Source organism: Myxocyprinus asiaticus, chromosome 12, assembly GCF_019703515.2.
Source record: "Myxocyprinus asiaticus isolate MX2 ecotype Aquarium Trade chromosome 12, UBuf_Myxa_2, whole genome shotgun sequence".
Taxonomy (NCBI): Eukaryota; Metazoa; Chordata; class Actinopteri; order Cypriniformes; family Catostomidae; genus Myxocyprinus; species Myxocyprinus asiaticus.
In genome coordinates this window covers 20,007,408-20,032,693 of record NC_059355.1, presented here as the reverse complement: position 1 = coordinate 20,032,693, position 25,286 = coordinate 20,007,408, and the positions used below count along the sequence as shown (strand labels likewise).

The 25,286-nt window shown below is 41.4% G+C and overlaps 1 protein-coding gene across 1 annotated transcript in view; it reads right to left on the bottom strand.

The window, feature by feature from the left end:
• The window catches only part of atad5b (ATPase family AAA domain containing 5b), a 42,554-nt gene that overhangs the window by 12,652 nt on the left and 4,616 nt on the right, over positions 1–25,286 (bottom strand). Inside the window, exons 4-12 of the mRNA XM_051712033.1 lie at positions 16,140–16,533; positions 15,665–15,753; positions 15,137–15,282; positions 12,475–12,628; positions 12,134–12,304; positions 11,590–11,735; positions 11,327–11,420; positions 11,179–11,243; positions 10,812–10,997 (exon numbers count right to left, since the gene is read on the bottom strand). Coding sequence (XP_051567993.1) covers positions 10,812–10,997; positions 11,179–11,243; positions 11,327–11,420; positions 11,590–11,735; positions 12,134–12,304; positions 12,475–12,628; positions 15,137–15,282; positions 15,665–15,753; positions 16,140–16,533 — 1,445 coding nt within the window. The remainder of the gene's footprint in view (positions 1–10,811; positions 10,998–11,178; positions 11,244–11,326; positions 11,421–11,589; positions 11,736–12,133; positions 12,305–12,474; positions 12,629–15,136; positions 15,283–15,664; positions 15,754–16,139; positions 16,534–25,286) is intronic.

Sequence of the window (25,286 nt, the reverse complement as noted above, 5' to 3'; positions counted from 1 at the left end):
CAAGGAGGCCTACAAACCTGACTCGGTTACACCAGTTCTATATGGAGGAATGGGCCAAAATTCCAGCAACTTATTGTGAGAATCTTGTGGAAGGCTACCCAAAATGTTTGACCCAAGTTAAACAATTTAAAGGCAATGCTACCAAATACTAACAAAGTGTATGCAAACTTCTGACCCACTAGGAATGTGATGAAAGAAATAAAAGCTGAAATAAATAATTCTCTCTACTATTATTCTGACATTTCACATTCTTAAAATAGTGATCCTAACTGACCTAAGACAGGGAATGTTTTCTATGATTACATGTCAGGAATTGTGAAAAACTGAGTTTAAATGTATTTGGCTAAGATGCATGTAACCTTTTGACTTCAATTGTATATACTGTGTATAGTAGATCTTGCTGCAGTAACATGATGGAAAAGTAGATCTTATTCCATAGAAGTGTGAGCACCCCTGCTGTAAATGATGGTGATGGATGCTTTCCTTTATTTGATACAACTGTACATGTAACAAAATAACCTCTCCTACACAGCACAGTTTACATTTCTGTCCCAGAGAATCTAGTTGATTGCATAGGTATAATACTATTAGGTTGGCCATGCCATAATTTTAGAAAACATACAACAGAATCTCTGATGTTCCTTGAGCATGTAACCAATACATGTCCTTTTTTCTCTCTGGACAAGTAACTTTTTTACTCGGACAAGTGAATGACCAATTTACTTGTCTGAAGGACAGCACATCACAATGCTTAATGTTGAGCCCTGCATATCATCTGTAGAGAATGCCATAAACAGGTTGCATCCAAAAGTGGAAGCACTTCAAATCTCTTCCACCATTTACAACAGCGCCATTAATTGCAGTATGCGTTAAACTTCGTGCTGCTGCTGCAACCCCGACCGCGAAGACTTTGCAGCCCGAAAAGTCTTCTGCCCCGAAACAAAGCACACTGCAGGTTTCATTTACCATCTCACATGTGGCTTTGACTTACAACTGAACATTTAGTCCACTTCGTAGAAAATACCAAGATATATATCGTTGTGGCAGCGGGGGCGTGGTCAAGCATCTCTCCGGAGAGAGAGAAAGAGGTAAGGGCGCTTACACCTGAGCTAAATTATGTCTAACACCTGTCTCTAATTTCAGTAAGCACGGGGAGAGTGGCACAAATAGAGCGACACAGCACTTAGTGGGGAGAGAGAGACTGGATACGACAGAGCCGAGTCAGAGCAAGGATTTTTTAGTAGTGAAAGTTTATTTGTGAAAGCAGTGTGTGTTAGTGTTTAGTTTAGTGCGTAAAGGTAACTGTAAAGTGATGTCGCGAAAAGGGGAAAATAAAGCCTCACCTTAAGAAGGAAAAACTGCTTCTCGCTTCATCTTTTACACTGGTGCCGAAACCCGGGATTGAAGTTTGGGTCGAAGATGGATGGAGGTCGTCCCGTAGAGTCCTCCCAGTTGGCGGAGATCCTCCAAGCCCTCGCCAGCCTACATCAGAACCACCAACAAACGCTGCTTGAGCTCCAACAAGATCAAGACCGCCGGTTTGTCGAGCTCATGCATGCTCAAGCCGAGGACCGGCAGGCGATCCGGAGCCTCCTCAGCCAGGGGGCATCCTCAGCCGTGACCCCGGACACTCCCACGCCGTTACCCCCGCCAGCATTACAGAAAATGGGGGCGGCGGACGACCCCGAGGCCTTCCTGGATTTGTTTGAGCGGACCGCCGAGATCTGGGGCTGGCCGCTCGGCCAATGGGCAGCACGATTGATCCCACTATTGTCCGGGGAAACCCAGCTCGTGGCTCAACAACTGCCAGCGTCGAGCCTCCTGGCCTACGGAGATTTAAAAAGAGCCATCTTGCAACGGGTTGGTCGCACTCCGGAGGAAAGTCGTCAACTCTTCCGGAGCTTGAAGTTGGAAAGCTCCGACCGCCGGTTTGCCTTTGCCCAGCGGCTCCGTGACGCCTGCCGAAGATGGCTGCTAGCGGGGGATCGCGACGTCCAGGGAATTATCGACCAGGTAGTACTGGAACAGTTCATAGTTCGACTGCCAAAAGAGACGGCGGAGTGGGTCCAGTGCCACCGCCCGGCGTCGCTGGAGAAAGCTATCCGACTTGCGGAGGACCACATGGCGGCGATCCCGAGGGCAGAAGAGCCATCCTACGTTTTCTCTCCTCCCTCTGTTTCTTCCCCCTCCCCTCTCTCTCTCTCGTCTGCTCTCTCTCCAGGTCCCATTCCTGCCCCACGCAGACGAGGAGGAACTCAGCCCCTGAGACCAGTTCCCCGGGTGTGGGAGGCGACACCTTCCCCTACTCCAATGCCCCGCCGCTCTCCCCCTCGGGGGGGGGGGGTGGTATGGGCGCCCGCCGACGCAAGTGCGGGCGTAGCGCCTGGGCCGGCCTGCTGGAGGTGTGGAGACCCGAGCCACTTCCGAGATCAGTGCCCTCTGATGGAGCTGGGGATGGTGGTGCGGGTCTCTGACCTCCCACAGGCTGCCCCCGACCGGTCCGGAGCGTACCGGATACCGGTAAGTGTCAAGGGGGGTACTCACCAAGCGCTGGTGGATACCGGGTGTAATCAAACCACTATCCACCAACGCCTGGTTCAACCCGAGGCATTGGTCACAACCAAAACGGTGAAGGTGAAATGTGTACATGGGGATATTCACAAGTATCCGGTGGTGACCCTGACAATTAAATTTCGGGGGAAAAAGCATAGAGTGGAGACCGCGGTTAGTTCCCGCCTCACCCATCCGCCGATTTTGGGGACTGATTGGCCTGATTTTAGAATTTTATTAAAGGAAATTTGCGCGGATGGGTCCTGTATGAAAATAGGGAGATGTGTGATGTGCGATGCTCTGGCAGGGGAGGCGGAGCCGGGGCCGTCCTCGACAGCTCCACATCATGATGACGAAAGCGGGGGAGAGGCTGCGGCCCCTCCCCTTCTCAGGGAATTCCCTGACGGGGATTTCCCTTTGGAGCAGTCGCGAGACGAAACCCTCAAACACGCCTTTGACCAAGTGAGAGTCATCGATGGTCAACGACTCCAGCCTGACATCGCCCTTTCATACCCCTATTTTGCAATTATAAATGAGCGGTTGTATCGAGTGACACAGGACACTCGGACCAAAGAGGATACAACCCAACTGTTGATTCCAAGGAGCCGTCGGGAAATGGTATTCCAGGCGGCTCATTATAATCCCATTGCGGGTCACCTAGGAGAAAGAAAAACACTGAACCGTCTAATAGCCCGTTTCTATTGGCCGGGCATTGGCGGCAATGTCCGCAGGTGGTGTGCGGCATGCCGCGAATGCCAGCTGGTTAACCCAGCGGCCACCCCAAAAGCGCCATTGCACCCTCTCCCTCTGATCGAGGTCCCCTTTGAGAGAATTGGAATGGACCTCGTCGGGCCATTAGAACGGTCAGCACGCGGACATCGCTTTGTATTGGTCCTAGTGGACTATGCAACGCGATATCCAGAAGCAGTGCCTCTTCGCAACATCTCAGCATGCAGTGTTGCGGAGGCTCTCTTCAAAATAATCTCCCGGGTGGGGATTCCGAAAGAAATCCTCACCGATCAGGGCACAACATTTATGTCACAGACACTACGCGAACTGTACGAGTTGTTAAATATTAAATCGATTCGCACCAGCGTATACCATCCTCAAACGGATGGCCTGGTGGAACGATTTAATAAAACCCTCAAAAACATGATTCGTAAGTTCGTGCACGATGATGCTAGAAATTGGGATAAATGGCTCGACCCCCTGTTATTTGCAGTACGAGAGGTCCCGCAAGCCTCCACTGGCTTCTCCCCATTTGAGCTGCTGTATGGGCGATGCCCACGCGGCGTGCTTGATGTATTGCGAGAGGCCTGGGAGGAAGGACCTTCAAACAGTAAAAATGAAATTCAGTACGTTCTTGATCTTAGAGCAAAACTCCACACTTTGGGGCAACTAACACAGGAGAATTTGCTCCAAGCTCAAGAACGACAGCGCCGACTGTATGACAGGGGAACTCAGCTAAGGGAATTTGCACCGGGAGATAAAGTGCTTGTATTGCTTCCCACATCGAGCTCTAAATTACTCGCCAAGTGGCAAGGACCCTTTGAGGTCACACGACGAGTGGGAGATCTCGATTATGAGGTTAAACGGACCGATAGAGGGGACGCTCGTGAAATATACCACCTCAATCTCCTGAAATTGTGGAGGGAGGCGGTTCCCGTGACGTTGGCCACGGTAGTTCCCGAAAAGGCGGAGCTTGGACCGGAGGTGAGTTCAAAACATAAACAGTTCACCCCAGTCATTTGCGGAGACCACCTCTCACCGAGCCAACTCGCGGAGGTTGCTAGGTTGCAACAGGAGTTTGCGGATGTGTTCTCCCCTCTACTGGGACGCACAAACCTCATCCATCACCATATCGAGACCGAGCCGGGGGTGGTGGTACGTAGCCGCCTCTATCGATTACCCGAACACAAAAAGAAAATTGTTCGGGAAGAATTGGATGCGATGCTTGATATGGGGGTAATAGAAGAATCCCACAGTGATTGGTCCAGCCCAGTCGTTCTAGTGCCTAAGAGCGACGGGTCTGTACGGTTCTGTGTGGATTACAAGAAAGTCAACACGGTGTCTCAATTTGATGCATATCCAATGCCTCGCGTTGATGAGCTGCTCGATCGGTTGGGCACTGCTCGTTTTTATTCGACATTGGATTTGACGAAGGGTTATTGGCAGGTCCCCTTGACACCAATTTCCCGTGAGAAAACCGCCTTCTCCACACCGTTTGGTTTACACCAATTTGTGACACTTCTGTTCGGTTTGTTTGGAGCCCCGGCTACGTTTCAGCGTTTCATGGACCGAATCCTCAGACCGCATTCAACCTACGCCGCTGCCTATTTAGATGACATCATCATTTATAGCAATGATTGGCAGCGGCATATGCAACATCTGAGGGCAGTTCTGAGATCGCTGCGCCGAGCGGGACTCACAGCGAATCCGAAGAAGTGCGCAATTGGACTGGTGGAGGTACGGTATCTGGGGTTCCACTTGGGCCACGGGCAGGTGCGTCCCCAAATTGACAAGACAGCAGCGATTGCGACCTGCCCGAGACCCAAGACCAAAAAGGGGGTGAGACAGTTCCTGGGGCTGGCTGGCTATTATAGAAGGTTCGTACCTAATTATTCGGACGTCACCAGCCCGCTGACTGATCTCACTAAAAAGGGAGCTCCAGATCCGGTCCAGTGGACGGAGCAGTGTCAACAGGCGTTTACGCAAGTTAAAGCTGCACTTTGCGGGGGGCCGCTTTTACACTCACCTGACTTCTCTCTCCCTTTTATTTTACAGAAAGATGCTTCAGACAGGGGGCTGGGGGCCGTACTCTCGCAGGTGGTGGAGGGGGAGGAGCGCCCGGTGCTGTGCATTAGCCGTAAGCTCTCGTTAAGGGAAACTAAGTACAGCACTGTGGAAAAGGAGTGTCTCGCCATCAAGTGGGCGGTCCTCACTCTCCGATACTACCTGCTGGGGTGGGCCTTCACCCTCTGCTCAGATCACGCCCCACTCCAGTGGCTCCACCACATGAAAGATACTAATGCCCAGATCACCCGTTGGTATCTGGCTCTTCAGCCGTTTAAGTTCAAGGTGGTCCACAGACCGGGGGCGCAGATGGCTGTCGCCGACTTCCTTTCCAGGAATGGGGGGGGGATGGCAGGCAGGCCGGATGCCGCCCCGGCCTGAGTCGGGCGGTGGGGATATGTGGCAGCGGGGGCGTGGTCAAGCATCTCTCCGGAGAGAGAGAAAGCGATAAGGGCGCTTACACCTGAGCTAAATTATGTCTAACACCTGTCTCTAATTTCAGTGAGCACGGGAAGAGCGGCATAGAGCGACACAGCACTTAGTGGGGAGAGAGAGACTAGATACGACAGAGCCGAGTCAGAGCAAGGATTTTTTAGTAGTGAAAGTTTATTTGTGAAAGCAGTGTGTGTTAGTGTTTAGTTTAGTGCGTAAAGGTAACTGTAAAGTGGTGTCGCGAAGAGAGGAAAATAAAGCCTCACCTTAAGAAGGAAAAACTACTTCTCGCTTCATCTTTTACAATCGTGTATCGCCATTTAGCCTAAAAATACAGAGATATGATTTTTGGTCCATATCGCCCAACCCTATCTCGAACCTCAGGTTACTACATTTACATTTACATTTATTCATTTGGCAGACGCTTTTATCCAAAGTGACTTACTATCCATAGACATCTTTCTGCTTGCATCAAGTATCCTCTGCCTATCTCCAAAGTTATGCAAGCCCACTACCAGCGGCCTGGGCTTCTCCTTGATGCCTGGTTTGGGAGCTAGAGTGCGGTGTGCTCTTTCAATCTTGATGTGGCCTCCCTTGGTCTGCAGCTGACGGAACTCAGGGATCCATTTTTGAAGGAAAGTTACAGTATTAGCCCCTTCTGGTAAGTCAACAATACAAATATTTTTGCACCGTCCTATGTTCACCAGATCATCGATGTGCTCGGTAAGTGAGTTGACTTGGCTTTCAAGGGTTAAAACATGGGCCTGTATGTTTTTGGATAATTCCAACATCAACGCGGTTCTTCATTCGGCCTCATCCTGACGAGACTTAATATTCTCCAATTGCTGGGAGTGAATGTGCACAGTCTCTGCTTACAGACCAAGTTTCTCATCTATTGTTTTAGAGACAGTCTCTGTCATATGTTGACATGCCTTCGCCAGAGCCAGGCTTAACTCAGAATCATCACTAGCGTCGTCATCACCCTGTTCCGGCGAGACATCAAACGCAGTCGAGGAGGAGTCCTTTTTCTCTGTTTTTTTTTTTTGTGTGTGTGGTTCCAGACATTTTCTAAAAGGATTGTGGCCAAAAAGATTCCAGAGACATAATACTACAGTCACATAACCGAGGCCGTCATGTTGCATATGTATTATGTGAAAAATAAAGTATAATTAGCTCAAGGGTGCAGGAGCTAGTGAAAATTGCTGTTACTCCCTAGCTGCCATCTTGCCTCCTCCCTTATGTTCTTTTTTAACAAAGAAATGGTATCCATTTAGAAATTCAGTCAGGATTTAGGCCCCAACATAGTACAGAGACTGCACTTATCAGACCTGCTCTGATCATCGGATCATGGTTGCATCTCTATTCTAGTGCTTTTACATCTTAGTGCTGCCTTCGACACCATAGATCATGACAATCTCTTGGATAGACTTGAGAATTATGTTGGCATTTGTTGACAGGCATTAGCTTGTTTAAGTCCTATTTATCTGACCGCTACCACTTTGTGTAAATGAGGAGTTTTCAGATCAAGTAGAAGTACGGAGTGCCACAGGGCTCATTCTTAGGTCCTCTGCTTTTCTCCTTATATATGCTTCCCCTGGGAGACACTGTCAGGAACCATGGAATTAGTTCTCACTGTTATGCCAGCTTTATATTTCATGAAGACCTGATGAAATTTTACAATTTTACAAGTTAGCAGAGTATATCAATTATATCAAAGACTGGATGGCTAGAAATTTCCCTCTGCTCAATTTTGACCAAACAGAGGTACTAATTATTGGACCAAAAACCTCTAAACATAAGATGGTAGAATATAATTTGTCTTTTGATGGATGTACAGTTACGTCGTTTTCAACAGTCAAGAAGTTGAGTGTTATGTTTGTAGAACAGCATTCTGCCACCTCAAAAATACTGCTGTTACAACACATGCTCTCGGTTTCTGATGCAGAAAAACTAATTCAAGCGTTCGTGACCTCAAGACTAGTTTATTGTAATGCCTTAGTAGGAGGATGTTCTGCAAGTTCAATAAATAAGCTTCAGTTGGTTCAAAATGCAGCAGCTAGAGTGCTGACTAGAAACAAGCAATATGATCACATCATAGCCCCATTTTTTCATTGCTACACTGGCTACCTGTTAAGTTTCGTATACATTTTAAAATTCTCCTTATTACTTATAAAGTTTTGAATGGTTTAGCTCCCCAGTACTTAAGTGAACTTCTGTCATGCTATAATCCATCATGTTCAAAACGTGCGGAAAGAATCCACAAAAGGGGGGAGATCATTTTCATATTTGGCTCCTAAACTATGGAATAATCTTCCTAGCAGTGTTCGGAACTCACACACTCTCTCAGTTTAAGTCTAGACTAAAGACGTATCTATTCAGCCAGGCATACACCTAATTAATCCCTCAATTCATAGTTATGCTGCTTTAGTTTGGTTTGCCGGAACCGGAAACACTTCTCTTATTCTTTAACCCTGTTTTAAAGTGAATGGCATCTACGCTCATTTTATTCTATTTTTTTCCCTGTCTAAACTTCGGGATTATATCCTGATGTTACCAGAGCCTACCAGATCCATCTCCGGTCCTGCCTCATGTCTGACTCCCACTGTGTCGCTGTGTCAGCCAGACTTCACTTCAGTCTGCTAAAACAGACTTCACAGGGGATGAATTGATGCAAACTCAAGGACATGGGATTAAACCACTAATAGTGCTAAACATAAATAACTAATTTTGGCATTATATTAATTTATTTTCTGTTATAGCATAATTTCATGTATAGCTGCTTTGAAACAACACCTGTTGTGAAAAACGCTATACAAATAAATTTGACATGACTTTAATATTGATCTGTTTCTCACCCACACCTATCATATCGCTTCTGAAGACACTGATTTAACTACTAGAGTCTGATGGATTACTTTTATGCTGACTTGTGTTTTTTGGAGCTTAAAATTTTTGGCACCCATTCACTTGCATTGTATGGACCAAAAGAGCTGAGAAATTCTTCTAAAAATCCTCATTTGAGTTCAGCAGATTAAAGATATACACATCTGTAATGGCATAATGGTGAGTAAATGTTGAGAGAATTTAAATTTTTGGGTGAACTATCCTTTTAAGGCTGCTTGGAGTGGGCTAATTTATGAATTTGAGTTGCAATCAAACATGTTATAGGTTAAATATTTTTAAGTGGCAATTATATTTAAAGCTAAAATGTGTAATTTCTTCACCATTACTTTGCAAAACTTAAAATATTTTCAAACAGCTTTCCCAAATACCCACTCCAAACTCATGCCACTGGTTGAGTCAATGTTGCTGTGTCGGGCTGGACAGGCCACTCAAACAAAGCAAATCTTACAGCGCCACCAGAGGATGCGCTACAAAAATGTTTTATATTTTTTTGAGTTTTTCCGTCATAATCTTTTTTATCCGTCATAATTCTTTTCATTTCATTAACAATGAAGCTACATTCAGGGGTGTAGCATCCATTATAATGGCATACACAGTACATATATCTAATAGATTTATAACTCAAGTGCGAGCAGTTTGAATCATGAGTTCTAGGGTGAAAATTCTACCTTTCAATCAACCGCTGCGATAAAACATGATTTTTAAACTTTGCCGGTTATGTGTGGCTTGAAAAGGAAACAACCGCATGGTTGGAAAATTTGAAAAGCGCAAACACTCATGTACAGACATCACGGATCTTCAGAGTGTCTGATATCAGCATATCAGCTCAGTTACAACAGGTTCTCCATTAAAATAATGGAGAATTATGCTCTAAATGTCATGTTTGCACTAAGATTAAATGCAAGTATACTTGGTAGAAACGGTAAGCTTTTTTTTCCACGTGCTTTCTTCTTGTTCTAATACTTTTTGCGTTTTATTATCATGCAGAAAACACTGACATACTGTAATGATTGATATATGCAGTCATGAAATCAGAGACACTCAGCTTGAAATCAAAAAGATTTGGCCAAAAGAGAGGCATATACAACCAGGTGTAAATGGTGATGTGGCTGTCAATGGTGATGGCAACCTGTCCACATGTGATCGGATCACCCTAAATGCAAGTTGATAGGTTTAAGTGTTTTTCTTGTTTATTTTTCTATCTGTCAAAATGACATAAAGCATTTTAAATTATGTCAATGTTTAAATAAATAAATAAATAAATAAATCAACATAGCCAACCTGGCTTGTGTACAGTTGTATCAGCATATTAAGCTGGGAAAGAAGAAAGTATTTTAAAATCAAAAAGGTTACATATCTGCTTTAAATGTCCAGCAACACTTTTTTGATAAAACATGCAAAATTGCAAAAAACTAGTTTACCCAAAAATGAAGATTTTCTCATTATTTACTCACCCTCATGCAATCCAAGATGTGTATGACTTACTTCTGCTGAACACAAAGACTTTTAGAAGAATATCTCAGCTCTGTTGTTCCTCACAGTGCAAGTAAATGGTGACCAGACCTTTGAAGCTCCAAAAGCACAAAGGCAGCATAAAAGTAATCCATATGACTCCAGTGGTTAAAATCCATATCTTCAGAAGCGATATTACAGGTGTGGGTGAGAAACAAGTCTTTTTTTTTACTCTAAATCTCCACTTTCACTTTCAGATGTAAAAGTGAAACTAAACAGGCACCACATGTGGCTTTCAGATGTAAAAGTGAAAGGGGTTAGAGTAAAAAAAAAGACTTAAATTTTGATCTGTTTCTCATCCACACCTATCATATCGCTTCTGAAGATATGGATTTAACCACTGGAGTCATGTGGATTACTTTTATGTTTCCTTTATGTGATTTTTGGAGCTACAAAGTCTGATCACCATTCACTTGCATTGGACCTACAGAGCTGGAATATTTTTCTAAAAATCTTTGTTTGTGTTCTGCTGAAAAAAGAAAGTCATACACATCTGGGATGGCATGAGGGTGAGTAAATGACAAGATAATTTTCATTTTTGGGTGAACTATCCCTTTAAACAAAACACAACAGCAGAAGTCTGAGTAGTAAAGCATTAATAATGACATTCTGAGGCTCACTTTGAGTGCGTTCTTGAGAATTTGTTGTTCTGCGGTCCCTCCGCCACTACAGACCCAGAACTGAAGCTGGAGAATACTCTGTCTGATATCCCCTTTATTTTGACACAGCAGTAAGGCCACATCATCTGGATCAGTCCTCATGTTCTCCACCACACACAAACACTGCAGATAGCTCCTGATGGTTTGCTGTTCATTGTTAAGAGTTTAAAATTATACAACAGAAAAGATAATACCATAAGAAACTTCAGTAATTGTGTAAAGTATTTTTTTTCATTGGGACTGATTTTTTTTATTTTATCTAAAGGTAGACCATAGATTCCAATCTCTGTGCTTACAAATATATTTTTCACATATATAATTTTCTCACCAGTGAAGGGGTTTTGAAATGGACTTCATCAAAATGCCCCTTAAGTCTTCCACTAAATAATGGGTCTGTGAGAAAAAACAAACAAATTAATCCTTATAAATCCTAAAAAAATTTTTTTAAAAATCCTTTTTAATCAAGGAAGTGTCACCACTGGTTGTGAGTATTATGGGTCTTTTGGTTGTGCTCATGAAAGTTTTAATAGCTGCAAGAAATCCTACATCTTCAGGGAAAATGACATCAACCTAAGGGACATATTAAACATTCAATTGGAAGCACATCAGAAAATAGAAGTTTTTAGTAGCTTTAAAGATTAATTAAAAAACTTATTTGTTGCTTTCATGTTCAGTCAGGATGGTGAAGATACAAGTCAAAATTTATCATCTGCTTTAGCATCAACAAAATCTTCTTTACCTCCTCAAATAATATAAGTGACATGGGTATTGTCCTGCTTTGTCCGACAGTCATATGGTCTTTAGAGGGATCTGTGGTCTCCTGGTCACTGTTCTTAAAGCCAGACCCTGATTCCTGATGTGAGTCAGGTTTTGGTTTGACAGCATCTGTTATAATCAGATTTGTGATAGATCATCAAAATAACACCATTAGTCATAAAAGTATGCAGTACATACTCAAATATTCTCCAGACAATAACAGTATTGCTTACTTATTTAGCCTAGTCATCTGTTAAATGTTTTAATGATCCAGGCCCTGAGTTCATTTAAACAGGGTTTCAACATTTTTTACCATTGAATTTCCCTGATTTTTCCATTTTTATTTATTTATTTGCTGGAGATTTTTTTTTTATAGATCACACTCATAAAGATATACTGTATATCCACAACAGAAATATACGTGACTTTTTAAAGACTTTCAAGACCTGGAAATCCCTAATTAATCTGATATTTCCAGATTTTCCTTCCTTAATTTTTTTTTTTTGTTTCCAGTCCTAAACACTTACTATGTGTGTGCCAGTCAGGACCATCAGAGGTTTTGCCTGCAGATTTTTTGCAATTCATTTTGAAGAACTGTGTGAGTTTAACTGGCTGTGGTCTACTGATTTTACAGGAAGCACAAGAACTTATAGAAGCCTCCTTGGATGATGGAATAACCTTTCTATGGGTTTCCTTACCTATGAAAAAAGGGGAGACATGTTTTCAGTTATGGGTTCAGTAAACAACAGCTTTTTACTGTTTAACGTAATGCGTCTGAGACTCTTGCATTTATTATCAATTACCATCTTTAAGTACAGTTTGTGCAAGATGACATCATAAACTACAATGTACATCAGAGTTGACTCACGAGAAGGACTTTTCATATTGTAGGTGTGGACAGGAGGTTTACTTTTGCTTTGGTTATTTCTCTGTACAGCCACCTGATGAGACTGAGTGGCTTCTGTCAGCTGGGAGAGGATGAGACGACCACAGCGCAGGACTGAACTATTCACCTCGAACACCTTTGTAACCATGGAACACAAAGGAAGACGTCTTTATTGCTGATTTCCCAGACTTTTTCAAGCTCCTTTGATTTCATGTCAAGCACTTATCACAATCACGTTCCAGCACACATGGTATCATGAAGGCCTCTTAAATAATATACTGTATACAGGTGCATCTCAATAAATTAGAATGTCGTGGAAAAGTTCATTTATTTCAGTAATTCAACTCAAATTGTGAAACTCGTGTATTAAATAAATTCAATGCACACAGACTGAGGTAGTTTAAGTCTTTGGTTCTTTTAATTGTGATGATTTTGCCTCACATTTAACAAAAACCCACCAATTCACTATCTCAAAAAATTAGAATATGGTGACATGCCAATCAGCTAATCAACCTAAAACACCTGCAAAGGTTTCCTGAGCCTTCAAAATGGTCTCTCAGTTTGGTTCACTAGGCTACACAATCATGGGGAGACTGCTGATCTGACAGTTGTCCAGAAGACAATCATTGACACCCTTCACAAGGAGGGTAAGCCACAAACATTCATTGCCAAAGAAGCTGGCTGTTCACAGAGTGCTGTATCCAAGCATGTTAACAGAAAGTTGAGTGGAAGGAAAAAGTGTGGAAGAAAAAGATGCACAACCAACCGAGAGAACCACAGCCTTTCGACTGTCAAGCAAAATCGATTCAAGAATTTGGGTGAACTTCACAAGGAAAGGACTGAGGCTGGGGTCAAGGCATCAAGAGCCACCACACACAGACATGTCAAGGAATTTGGCTACAGTTGTCGTATTCCTCTTGTTAAGCCACTCCTGAACCACACACAACGTCAGAGGCGTCTTACCTGGGCTAAGGAGAAGAAGAACTGGACTGTTGCCCAGTGGTCCAAAGTCATCTTTTCAGATGAGAGCAAGTTTTGTATTTCATTTGGAAACCAAGGTCCTAGAGTCTGGAGGAAGGGTGGAGAAGCTCATAGCCCAAGTTGCTTGAAGTCCAGTGTTAAGTTTCCACAGTCTGTGATGATTTGGGGTGCAATGTCATCTGCTGGTGTTGGTCCATTGTGTTTTTTGAAAACCAAAGTCACTGCACCCATTTACCAAGAAATTTTGGAGCACTTCATGCTTCCTTCTGCTGACCAGCTTTTTAAAGATGCTGATTTCATTTTCCAGCAGGATTTGGCACCTGCCCACACTGCCAAATGCACCAAAAGTTGGTTAAATGACCATGGTGTTGGTGTGCTTGACTGGCCAGCAAACTTACCAGACCTGAACCCCATAGAGAATCTATGGGGTATTGTCAAGAGGAAAGTGAGAAACAAGAGACCAAAAAATGCAGTTGAGCTGAAGGCCACTGTCAAAGAAACCTGGGCTTCCATACCACCTCAGCAGTGCCACAAACTGATCACCTCCATGCCACGCCGAATTGAGGCAGTAATTAAAGCAAAAGGAGCCCCTACCAAGTATTGAGTACATATACAGTAAATGAACATACTTTCCAGAAGGCCAACAATTCACTAAAAATGTTTTTTTTATTGGTCTTATGATGTATTCTAATTTTTTGAGATAGTGAATTGGTGGGTTTTTGGTAAATGTGAGCAAAATCATCACAATTAAATGAACCAAAGACTTAAACTACTTCAGTCTGTGTGCATTGAATTTATTTAATACACGAGTTTCACAATTTGAGTTGAATTACTGAAATAAATGAACTTTTCCACGACATTCTAATTTATTGAGATGCACCTGTATATGGAACATACTATTTAATGTGTGAACATGTCTGTTTCTTTAAGCTCAAAAGAAATCCTATTGGTTATGATTTGTCATAATAGAATGTTAACAACAAACAAATTACTGTGACAGGTAAAATACATTTTTAACATAAATTCATATTCATTTATTCCACTCCCAAAGCTTTGAAATTATATAAAACATTTTATTTAAACCTGCTGTCAATAAATTGGGGGAAAAAACATGGAGCAAATATTGCCAAACTTTTTTCTGTCAACTACTCCTGCATTTAATATGGTCATCCATTTGTCAATTTAGATATATGATAGTCTATAGATTATATGGAACCCATGAATCATATCACATTTACACTGACACTCCAACTTTGTGCTTCAGCCTAAGGATACATTTAAGTAAAACACAAAAAATATTAAAAAAGGAAAAATAATTTACATTTTTGTTTCATGTGTTCCAACATAAGAATACAAAATTAAACAAAAAGAAACATTGTGTTTTAACATTGTTGCAAGAGAGGCAACACTATCAGGCTGTTGGATGACTGAAATACATCGGCCGGATGAAATGCAACACCAACCTGCAGTGGGGCCGTGGCTAGATCACGCATGTGAGAAGAATAGTTACAGAATTAATCAGCATTTTTTTTTTTTTCTTCAGTTTTTTTGCAAATGAGAGAATTCAAGCACTTTCAAGGACCATGTGTCCAAAATTCTGGTTCTTTCAAGGAACGTGTGAACACTGTTATTTTCATAAATGCTGTAGATATTGCACTGATACCTTGAATCCAAGTTCCTGTGCACAAGCATACACAGCAGCTGTTTTGCCCACTCCTGATGGGCCAATTATCAGCATTGTGTTACACAGCTCCTGCTCTTGGTCTATAGATACAGTATCACCCTCAAAATCACCACAGTCCCATGATTCTACAGAATGAAAGATATAAAAATTATTACACAATTATCAGGTACAGAACATTCTGCAATATTGTTAAAAACAGCATAAAGACTGATTAGGGGCCTTATGAGTAATACTGGATAACTGGATATGTGTATGTGTAATACTGGATATGTGTATGTGGACTACCCATGTGTATGTATGTTTGTATGTATGTGTGTCAGTACGTATGTGTATAATTATTTTTTCTTTTTTATTATCATCTATGTCTTGCTGCTGTTTTTGTATTGTTTTTGTATGGTTGTACACTGGAAGCTCCTGTCATCAATTCAAATTCCTTGTATGTGTAAGCATACTTGGCAATAAAGCTCATTCTGATTCTGATAACTGCAAGACTGACAGGCATATTACCATTACTGTTTTCCTCCTTCATCCTCCTTTCTTCTTGTCGTCTTCTCCTTTCCTCAATGTCTGCTCTTATTTTCCATTCGTTTAGCCAGCTGGCATCAGAGGTGGGAAAACAGGAGTTATACTTCTGTTTCTCAGTCCCATTTAGTATCATAAGTGGTGCTTGCCATTGGCACTATAATTGCTGCTCATATTTGGGGATAGAGGTTTGTTTTTCTAAGCTTTAAACTTTGGCACGTCACTTGTGATGTATAATGAACAATATCTTAAATCATGCGTTTTGTTGGGGAAAGGGGTAATGTTATTTTAAAGCAATCAAACTTACAAAAATCCCTCAGACTTACATTGCAGGAGGGACCTGAGCCATATCTAGGGACCAGAACATCATAAAAACTTAGGGGTGCAACTTTGTGACTTGATTCAGTAAGCACCACCGACCAATCACCCAGAACACCATAGCAATGTGCTAGCATTTTACCTGTGTAATTGCCCAACTGATGCAGAGTTGCCAATGACTTCACTAGATTGTCGAGGCAGATATTTATCGGTCCAGAGAGCATCCTCTCCTTGACGTTGACCGTGCAGTGGGTCTTGTAGTGTAGTCTGTTTTGGTTCAGTGACTACAGCACAGAATACAGTCTGTTGCTGTCTGCGTTTTGTTCTGCTCAGTCTGTTCCTAGATTTTGCATAAGACTGAGCCAAAGCATCTGAAAATCGCTCAGAATCCAACTTAATCATGTTTTTGTTTAGCTTTTGGTTTGTTTTGTGACGTTTGGATATCCCTTCACATGACTGCTCTTCAAGCTCTTTTTTTCTTTTTTTCTGGATATAGGCAGCTGAAGAATGCTTGGAATCTTCAGTTTTTTCCAACTCTGAAAGTGAATGGTGGAAAAGAAGTTCAAAATGGACAGACTTGCATCATTAGAATAAAATAAAATAAAAAAATAAATAAAAACATTAAACTGACAGCACTGGAAGCCCAACTAAGGTGACCAGACATCCCAGTAAAATAGCAAAAGACACAATATTACAAGCCATTTTCTACATCCCAATGGAGTTGCAGTCAAGATGTCATGAATCTGGAATGATGATTAGTTTGATTGATAAAACAAATCTTGGAGTTTTTTTTTTTTTTTTAGAAATACATGCTCATATTTTATTGTCCACCACCAGATAACATTATTTACACTATTTAAAGCTACACTATAAGATTTTTTTTTAGAATTGAACAAAATTTCATTAATGAGAAAGTACACCAACAACAGGTCTTCCAAACAATGTTTTTGCCATACACTGATTCACTATGGTATGCCTATAATAATTACTTAGATTTTAGAGCTGTTGGGATGGATTTGGCGGAAAATTGCATACTTCCGTCAGTCATTTTTGCGTGTTTACATCATGTATGTAAATAAAGAAAAGAAGGTCTGGAGCTACTACAGTGCGTGTATATGTGCAGAGATATGTGTGGTTTTTAAAGCTGAAAGCTTGTCGCCACAACAAATGAGCAACATTGAACATGGATCATTCAAAATTCAACCCTCTGGGGAATCACCCGTTTTCAAAATAAAGAAACCTTGAACCGAAAAGAGTCTGCAAGCAAAAAGGAAAACTGACAGAGCCCGTAATAAAACACAAAACAACATCGGCTTGGCTTTTTCAGAGGTGGCGACAACTTTGAGATCTTAAAGGATTTAAAACTGACCCAGAGATGGAGTTTTTCTTGCTCGACAGGTAAGATATTTTATTGGACCGATAGTTAGCCAGGAAGCTCTCTTAGTGCCGTAGTTCATTAGATAGCGTTAGCCGCTCTAATGGCGCATTTTATTATGGATTGTGGTACTGCAGTGCTTGATTTCATTTTCGTGGAAGGACAATGGGGAAAAAAAATATACACAATCTCTAAACCAGTTACTACCTTAGACTATTTGCTTGCTAGCTATGTTATAATAGTTTCCACCGTTTGACTTTATCGGATATGACTAGCAATAGTTGTCTAATGTCAGCTTTGCCTAACTTTTGCAATGTTATTTATTTTGAAACAATTGTTTTCAATGAGTCAAAACAACAGCAGAAGATATTCTACTTACCTGTTAATAAGACAGGTCTGTCTTTTCTTCCTTTAGTTATTTATTTATTTTTAGGGGAGGGGCTGAGTTTTGTTATAATTGGTCACATTCGCTCTGATAAGTTGATCACCTGTAACCATGGTTACACTGGTACTCCTCAAATCATCAGATTCATCCACGCGGTAGAGCAGAGCCAAAGCCCAGCTCACATAATTACCAAAAGAGTGTTCCTCCGCAAGTAACTTGCAGTTTTATGCTTTAACCACTAGAGGGCCAAAAGTTACATAGTGTAGCTTTAATAGTTTAAAAAAATGAACCTACACACAGAAAATCTGACAAAAAAAAAAATATTACAAAAGGAATCCAAAAACCTTACAAACATCAGAAGTAGAAATCCTAAGATGACTTAGGTCAGCAATGCCTTTTCTTTCTGTTGGATTAAAATTGGTTATGAAATAAAAAAATGTATCATCCCTGAGGTCCACTGATGATGTTTGTAAAAAAATATTTGCACCCAAACAGTCATAATTTCATATTATATGATCATTTTCCACCCTGTCTCTGGCCCTCTGTCTGAAACTCTTGGTTTTGGCATTGGCGGATCCAGATTTGCATCATCCATGTTTGTCTCTGGATAAAGCCGGCCAATGAAAAGCTAGATCATTTTTGACTGATGGGTCGTGTAGCTAATGAAAAGATGAAAACAATGATTATAAGGGATGCATATATTCCTGATGCCGATTCGTGAAGGTTCGGAGTGGAAAACCATGGACTGTGTTTGTGTGGGTTTTGTGCTTTTATGCACGGTGTGCAGTTATAGTGTGTTACTGCCGTACTGTCGACAAAGAACTCGGCTTTTGGACCCACGATCTGATCCACCCTCCTCGGCTTCAGTCACCATCACTGAGGGTTTGGAGAACACACGCTCCCAACTGCATTTTTTCATCAAAACCCCTGTTCAACTGCACATCCAGGGGATTTGGACATGTCATTCAAGCCGAGATGAGCAACCCTCCCTGTCTTCACTCACCGTGAGTTAGACCGTGGAGCGCAGGCGCTCCCAAAGCATTGACTCATTTTTTCACTGCTTTTGCTTTGCCGTTCACCCAGGGCCTTTAGTCTCTGCCTCAAGCCGAGAGGCGCCACCCTCCTCGGCTTCAGTCACCATAACCGAGGGCCTGGAGGAACCGCTCCTCCTGACTGCATTTTCACTAAAACCCTGTTTAACTGCACATCCAGGTGGCTCAGGCATGCCATTCAACCCGAGGGGAGCCACCCTCCTCAGCTTCAGCCACCATCACCAAGGGCCTGGAGGAACCACTCCCCCCGACTGCATTTTTTCATCAAACCTCCTGTACAACTGCACATCCAGGGGGCTCTTCCATGTCATTCAAGCCGAGATGAGCCACCCTCCCCGGCTTCGCTCACTGTGAGTTAGACCACTGCTTTACATTCAATTTGCATTGGGAGCAAGTGTGCTCCAGGCTTCACTGATGGTGATCGAAGCCGGGGAGAGCGAGGCTCCCTGGCTTAAGGCAGTGGCTAAAGACCCTGGGTGAACGGCAGAGCAAAAGCTCTGAAAAAAAGTCAATTTGCACTTGTATGTGGAAAAAATGAACAGAAGCATCTTTAATGTATGTAAAAGTTTATTTCCATTGCAACATTTCAAATTGCAATGTTCTTTTCACATTGTTTATAAAATGCATAAATACATATGGAATGCATTATAATACATTCCCAAATAATAATAATAAAACAAATGATATCTTCATGTATATTATGGTTTGTGTGGTATTTTTTTTACATTGAAATATAAACAAATTGTGTGTTTTGAACCACTTTGATACAGAGTTACTACAAGTGGTTTTATTGGTGCCTCCAAGTGGCCTTTTTTTGGAAGTACACTTACATAAATTATGGAACAAAGAGTTTTGGTCATATCGACTTTATAATTGTGTCTGACCTTCATCAGACATGTGGCTTTGTATCAGATGTGTTTCTGGGGCACTGCGCATTGACTTGCATATTTAAAAAAATATATATAAATATATTTTATAAATAATATTTGCAGTCACTATTCAAAATATTTGAATAGTTCTAACAAATTTTTTTATACTACAATGATACATTTTTACCCTTGAATAAAAATGTCTAAGTGTCTACTTCCAAACGAGCCCAAGTTTGTGTTTGTAGAACAAAGGGTTCAAGAACTGCACGAGTTTTACTTTGGGTATGTCGTTTTCAAGCTCATGCACAAAAAGAGGCTGGATGTTAAGAGGTTAAACCTCAAAGTAAATGCCGGTCCTACTTGACCCGCGCCAAGCGGGATTCGAACAGGTGATCCCCAGCATGGGAGGTGAACGCGCTAACAAGGAGGCTATAAAGTCATGGCCTCTAGCCTTGGTCAATAGTGTGTCTCTTGAAGGGGTCATGAAATGTTCTTTTTTATAGTTTTATGTATTAAAACAGTCATAATTTAGTAATATATGATCATTTTCCAACCTGTCTCAGGCCTTCTGTCTGAACGCTTGGTTTTGGCCTCAGCTCCTCCTTTAAAACTCAATGTAAACGCCCACAGTTCTAATTGGATAACATCGTGCAGCCCCTCAAATTCAGCCATATTTGAAACTCAATCGGAAGAAAATGAACAAACTCCACAAGACCACAACATAAAACTAAATTTCAGGGTTTACAGATAACGCGCAACCAACACATTGCATCCGAATACATAAAACTGTTCATCTCAAGCACAACTCACACCCTGTCCACACCTGACGCGAGAGTCGTGTCAAAAGCAATAGAACCCATTATACTCAATGATGCTGTCTAGTGTCTACCATGGAAGCGTCCGTTGCGGCGTGTCGCGGCAACAGTAAACAGATGTCCCGTTCCAGTTTGCGATGGATGCGCTGGTGCTACTACTGCCAACAACACAAATAAATGGTTTAGAAAGTTTGTGTGGACGTGCACGGTGTAGACGGCCTTAAGCCGTTGCATCAGGTCAACAGAAGCGCCATAAACTATCAAACAGTCATGACAGTTGAAATATTAATGAATGGAATTGTTTACTTGCGTTTTTGATCCGGTCTAAGTGTTTTAACTTCCCCATCCTTCAATAACAATTCCTTAGCAAAGCTTGAATCATTTTATAACTGTTTAATAAGCAATCAGTTGATACGAGTCAACAAAACATGCAATCCATGCTGAAATACGCTGAAGACACATCCACATTACGCACAGACAGTCCAAAGGACAATGAAGATAAGGTCTGTCACGATTATGAAATTTGGCTGATGATTGTCAAACAAATAATTGCGATTATGATGATTAATTGTCTGTTTTAGGGCTGTGACGATTAATTGTCTCGTTAAGGGCTTTCACGATTAACTGTCATGTGTCATATTTTTTAAGGTGTGCTTTTTTCTGCATGTGTGCTTCTTACACCTTAAAGGAGACCTATTATGCCCCTTTTTACAAGATGCAATATAAGTCTCAGGTGTCCCCAGAATGCGTCTGTGAAGTTTCAGCTCAAATACCCCACAGATAATTTATTATACCATGTTGTAATGCCTCTTTTTGGATGGAATCAAAAACACGCTGTTTTCGTGTGTCTCTTTAAATGCAAATGAGCTGCTGCTCCCCACCCCCTTTCTGGAAGAGGGCTGTGCCTTTACAGCTTGTGCTTCGGATACTATAGCAACATCAAATCAGAACCAATATGACTGACACGGTAAATACCGGAGTTCAGCCATATATGTATGAGCAACCGTAAACGATGCAAAACATAGGCATATTGAGTTTGTGATAGTGCTTCTTATGTAGAAAATCACTTCCTGCCCTCAATCTGCATTTCACTGCACAGCAATGCAGTGACGTGACGTCATGTGCAAACAAGCTATAACTACATAGCTCTGGTCTCCGTGAATACAATCAGAGACAATGGTAACTTTAGCTGCATTAGCCGTGGAATCAGCTAACAAGCACATTCGGAAAGGCGATTTGCAAACATTCACAAAATATAAAGTGAGATACTTACATCTTCAGGATATAAAGCTGGAACACGAACAGTTGGTACTGATCCATGCTTGAGAGTCAAATTTTTTGAAAATCCTGCTTTATATTGACCCTCATTCACAAAGCAGTCTGGTGTAAAATGATTTGTGCAAACATACACAAATTTTGGTATGTTTTGGGGCACATTTTCTTCAAAAACAAAACTTGTCCACTGCGTCTTCAGTGGCTCTGATGCCGGGAGTACATGAAGTTCACTTATGTTCACTTTTACAGCCAACAACAGAACACTTATGACGCTTACGAAGTTGAGACATTATTCTTCTCACTGTAGCTGCTCCAGCACGGAAAAAAATAGCGGACTGTGTGTCGACCACTCAGGGGAGGATCTATGATAACAGGGTGGAACCGTCACCAGTCGTGGGCGTGGCCTGCTCTAAAGTGATGTCACTTTAGAGCGGATACGAAAACCAGTCATTTTGAGACACTGTTTTTGATTAATAGAAATACAAGTAAGAGGAGTGGGTGGACTTTTAACATTGTAGGGTGGTTGTGTACACACACTGCCGACTCACATTTATGTTCAAACACCATGTAAAAGTGAATTTTGCATAATAGGTCCCCTTTAAGTCATTTTTACATATTTAACTTCAAATATAAAAATCGAATAAAATAGGAATAAACTGATTTCCTTTAAAGGCTTTAAAAATGTGAATGACATGAAAAATAATGTTTTAAATATAAAAATATTTCTAAATACTTAAAATATGTCTCTTATTTGGTCAACTTTAGTTTTGGTCAATTTTACATTTACACTTATTTAATAAAAATAAAACATACTTTTAATGTATTATTTATTATATTTATATTATATTATGCAATAGTAAAAATTTATTTCCTTATTTCTTCACTTTCACACATTATTTTACATCTCGGTGTAAATAGCATCTGCCACACAGTGCAGCTATTTGCACCCCAGTGGTCTGGAGAAACGACAGGAATATCCAACAAACAAGACATTAGGTGTCACTGTACTGGCATGGGGTGTAAAGATGGTGTGTGAATGTGTAGTGTTGTCCTAGCGACCGTGGTTCGATTCCACCTTTTGTCACACTCTTTTCCCCATCTGATTTCCTTTTTCCACTCTTTAACTACTAAAATAATAAATAAAAATTAATATAAATGTTGATTTCATTGCAGTTATTTGGTCACGGTGAATGTTGAGGAGTGCAGAGAAGGGTTTGATCTAGATGTGGGGTCTGTCGATTGCACTCGTTCCCTCCTGCGGCTCAACAATCACTTGTGTGTAGATTGCATCACTGTATTAGCCTACTAATCTTGTAGTAACCATGTTTTTTGGCAGAAACCCTAGTCTTAATGCAATTAGCCATGGTATTAGTACAGTAATATGATGGTAATATAATAACCATGGTTAATTTTGTGGTTATTGTAAATTTACAAAAAATACCATGGTGAAACCATGTTACTGTTGTAAAACCAAGGTTATTTTTTTCTAAAGTTATTCATATTTTTTAAATATTAAATACGGGGTGCAAATATTATCTACCATTATTTGCACCAGGATTAGGGTGCAAATAATATCTGCCACTATTTGGACTGGGGTGTAAATAGCATATACCATTATTTGCACCAGGGTGCAAAGAGCATCTGCCTTATTTTAATGCTCTGATTAAACCCACAAGCCATTATTTTTCATGATGCATAAATTTTGAGATTTTGTTTCATCATTTCATCACTCCACAGAAATAGAGTAATCATGCATCTCCTCCTCTCTGTCAAATAGAATTATCTTATTTGGCCATTCAAAAGTGATTGGAATTTGAATGCCCAATAATTGCGGTTGTCTCAAATAACCATGGTTAGATCAAATAACCACAATCAGATGGTTATTTAATAATCGCGACAGGCCTAATGAAGATGCACACATCCAGTTTCCAGTATCATCCTGCACTGAAATGCACACTGCTGGAAATGTATCAAAACTGTCAAAGACGTCCATCTAGTGCATTTACAAACACCAACAATTAAAAATAGTGCAGATGGGCGGTGTTCAGGCTACACTATAATAATATAATAATTAGGCCACACTAGGCCTGTTTGTCCCGCTCTCTCTCTATGAATACAAAATGAGCCCCAGTGTGCGGGGCCAAGGGTGCGATGATGTAAAGTAGGCGTTGATGTTGTTGCTTTAAAGGCGGTCATGAATTAATGAGTACCCTTTGTGACGTCACAATTTTACGGAAGGAAAACGAGGCATTTTGGCAGCTTGGTTTCAATAAATGCTTTTTTTTTTTTTTTGCATTGGGGATTAAGTTTTGAGTTCTGAAATTCACAGTATGTTTTTATAGTAGAAAGAAAATTTGACTCCTCATGACATGACCCCCCTGACATGAGAGTGAGGTTTACACACTGCACAGCTATCATGTACGAGCTGGCTACCGTTACATAAACACTCACTGTTATGACTGGCTAACATCGTGCAGCCATATTTGAAACTCAATTGGAAGAGAAGGAACAAGCTCCACAACATTATAAAACTAAATGTCAGAGTTTACACATAACACACATCCAACGCCGTTCAAGGCTCGACATTAAGCACTGTCATGTGCTTGTCCTTCAGACAAGTAAATTGGTCTTTCACTTGTCCGAGTAAAAAAACTTACTTGTCTGGAGACAAAAACAAAAGAAGGGATGTAAGAAAGAAAAAAAAAGAAAAGCCTCCATCGTCATAATAGTTATAGTTGTAATAGTTGTCTATGAGGCCCCAAATTCTTGCAGGTGGTATAGCTGCCCATTCATCTTGGCAAAATGCCTCCAGGTCATGCAAAGTCTTTGGTCATCTTGCATGAACCGCATGTCTGAGATCTCCCCAGAGTGGCTCGATGATATTAAAGTCAGGAGACTGTGATGGCCACTCCAGAACCTTCACCTTTTTCTGCTGTAACCACTGGAGGGTCAACCTGGTTTGTGCTTAGGGTCATTGTGGAATGTCCAAGAGCGTCCCATGCGCAACTTTCGTGCAGAAGAATGCAAATTGTCTGCCAGTATTATCTGATAACATGCTGCATTCATCTTGCCATCAATTTTCACAAGATTCCCCGTGCCTTTAGAGCACACACACCCCCAAAACATCAGTGAGCCACCACCATTCTTCACAGTGGGGATGGTATTCTTTTCACTACAGGCCTTGTTGACCCCTCTCCAAACATAGCGCTTATGGTTGTGACCATAAAGCTCTATTTTGGTCTGGTCACTCCAAATTACAGTGTGCCAGAAGCTGTGAGGCATGTCAAGGTGTTGTCGGGCATATTGTAACCGGGCATTTTTGTGGCATTGGCGCAGTAAAGGCTTCTTTCTGGCAACTCGACCATGCAGCTCAATTTTGTTCAAGTATTGTCGTATTGTGCTCCTTGAAACAACCACACCGTCTTTTTCCAGAGCAGCCTGTATTTCTCCTAAGGTTACCTGTGGGTTTTTCTTTGTATCCTGAACAATTCTTCTGGCAGTTGTGTCTGAAATATTTC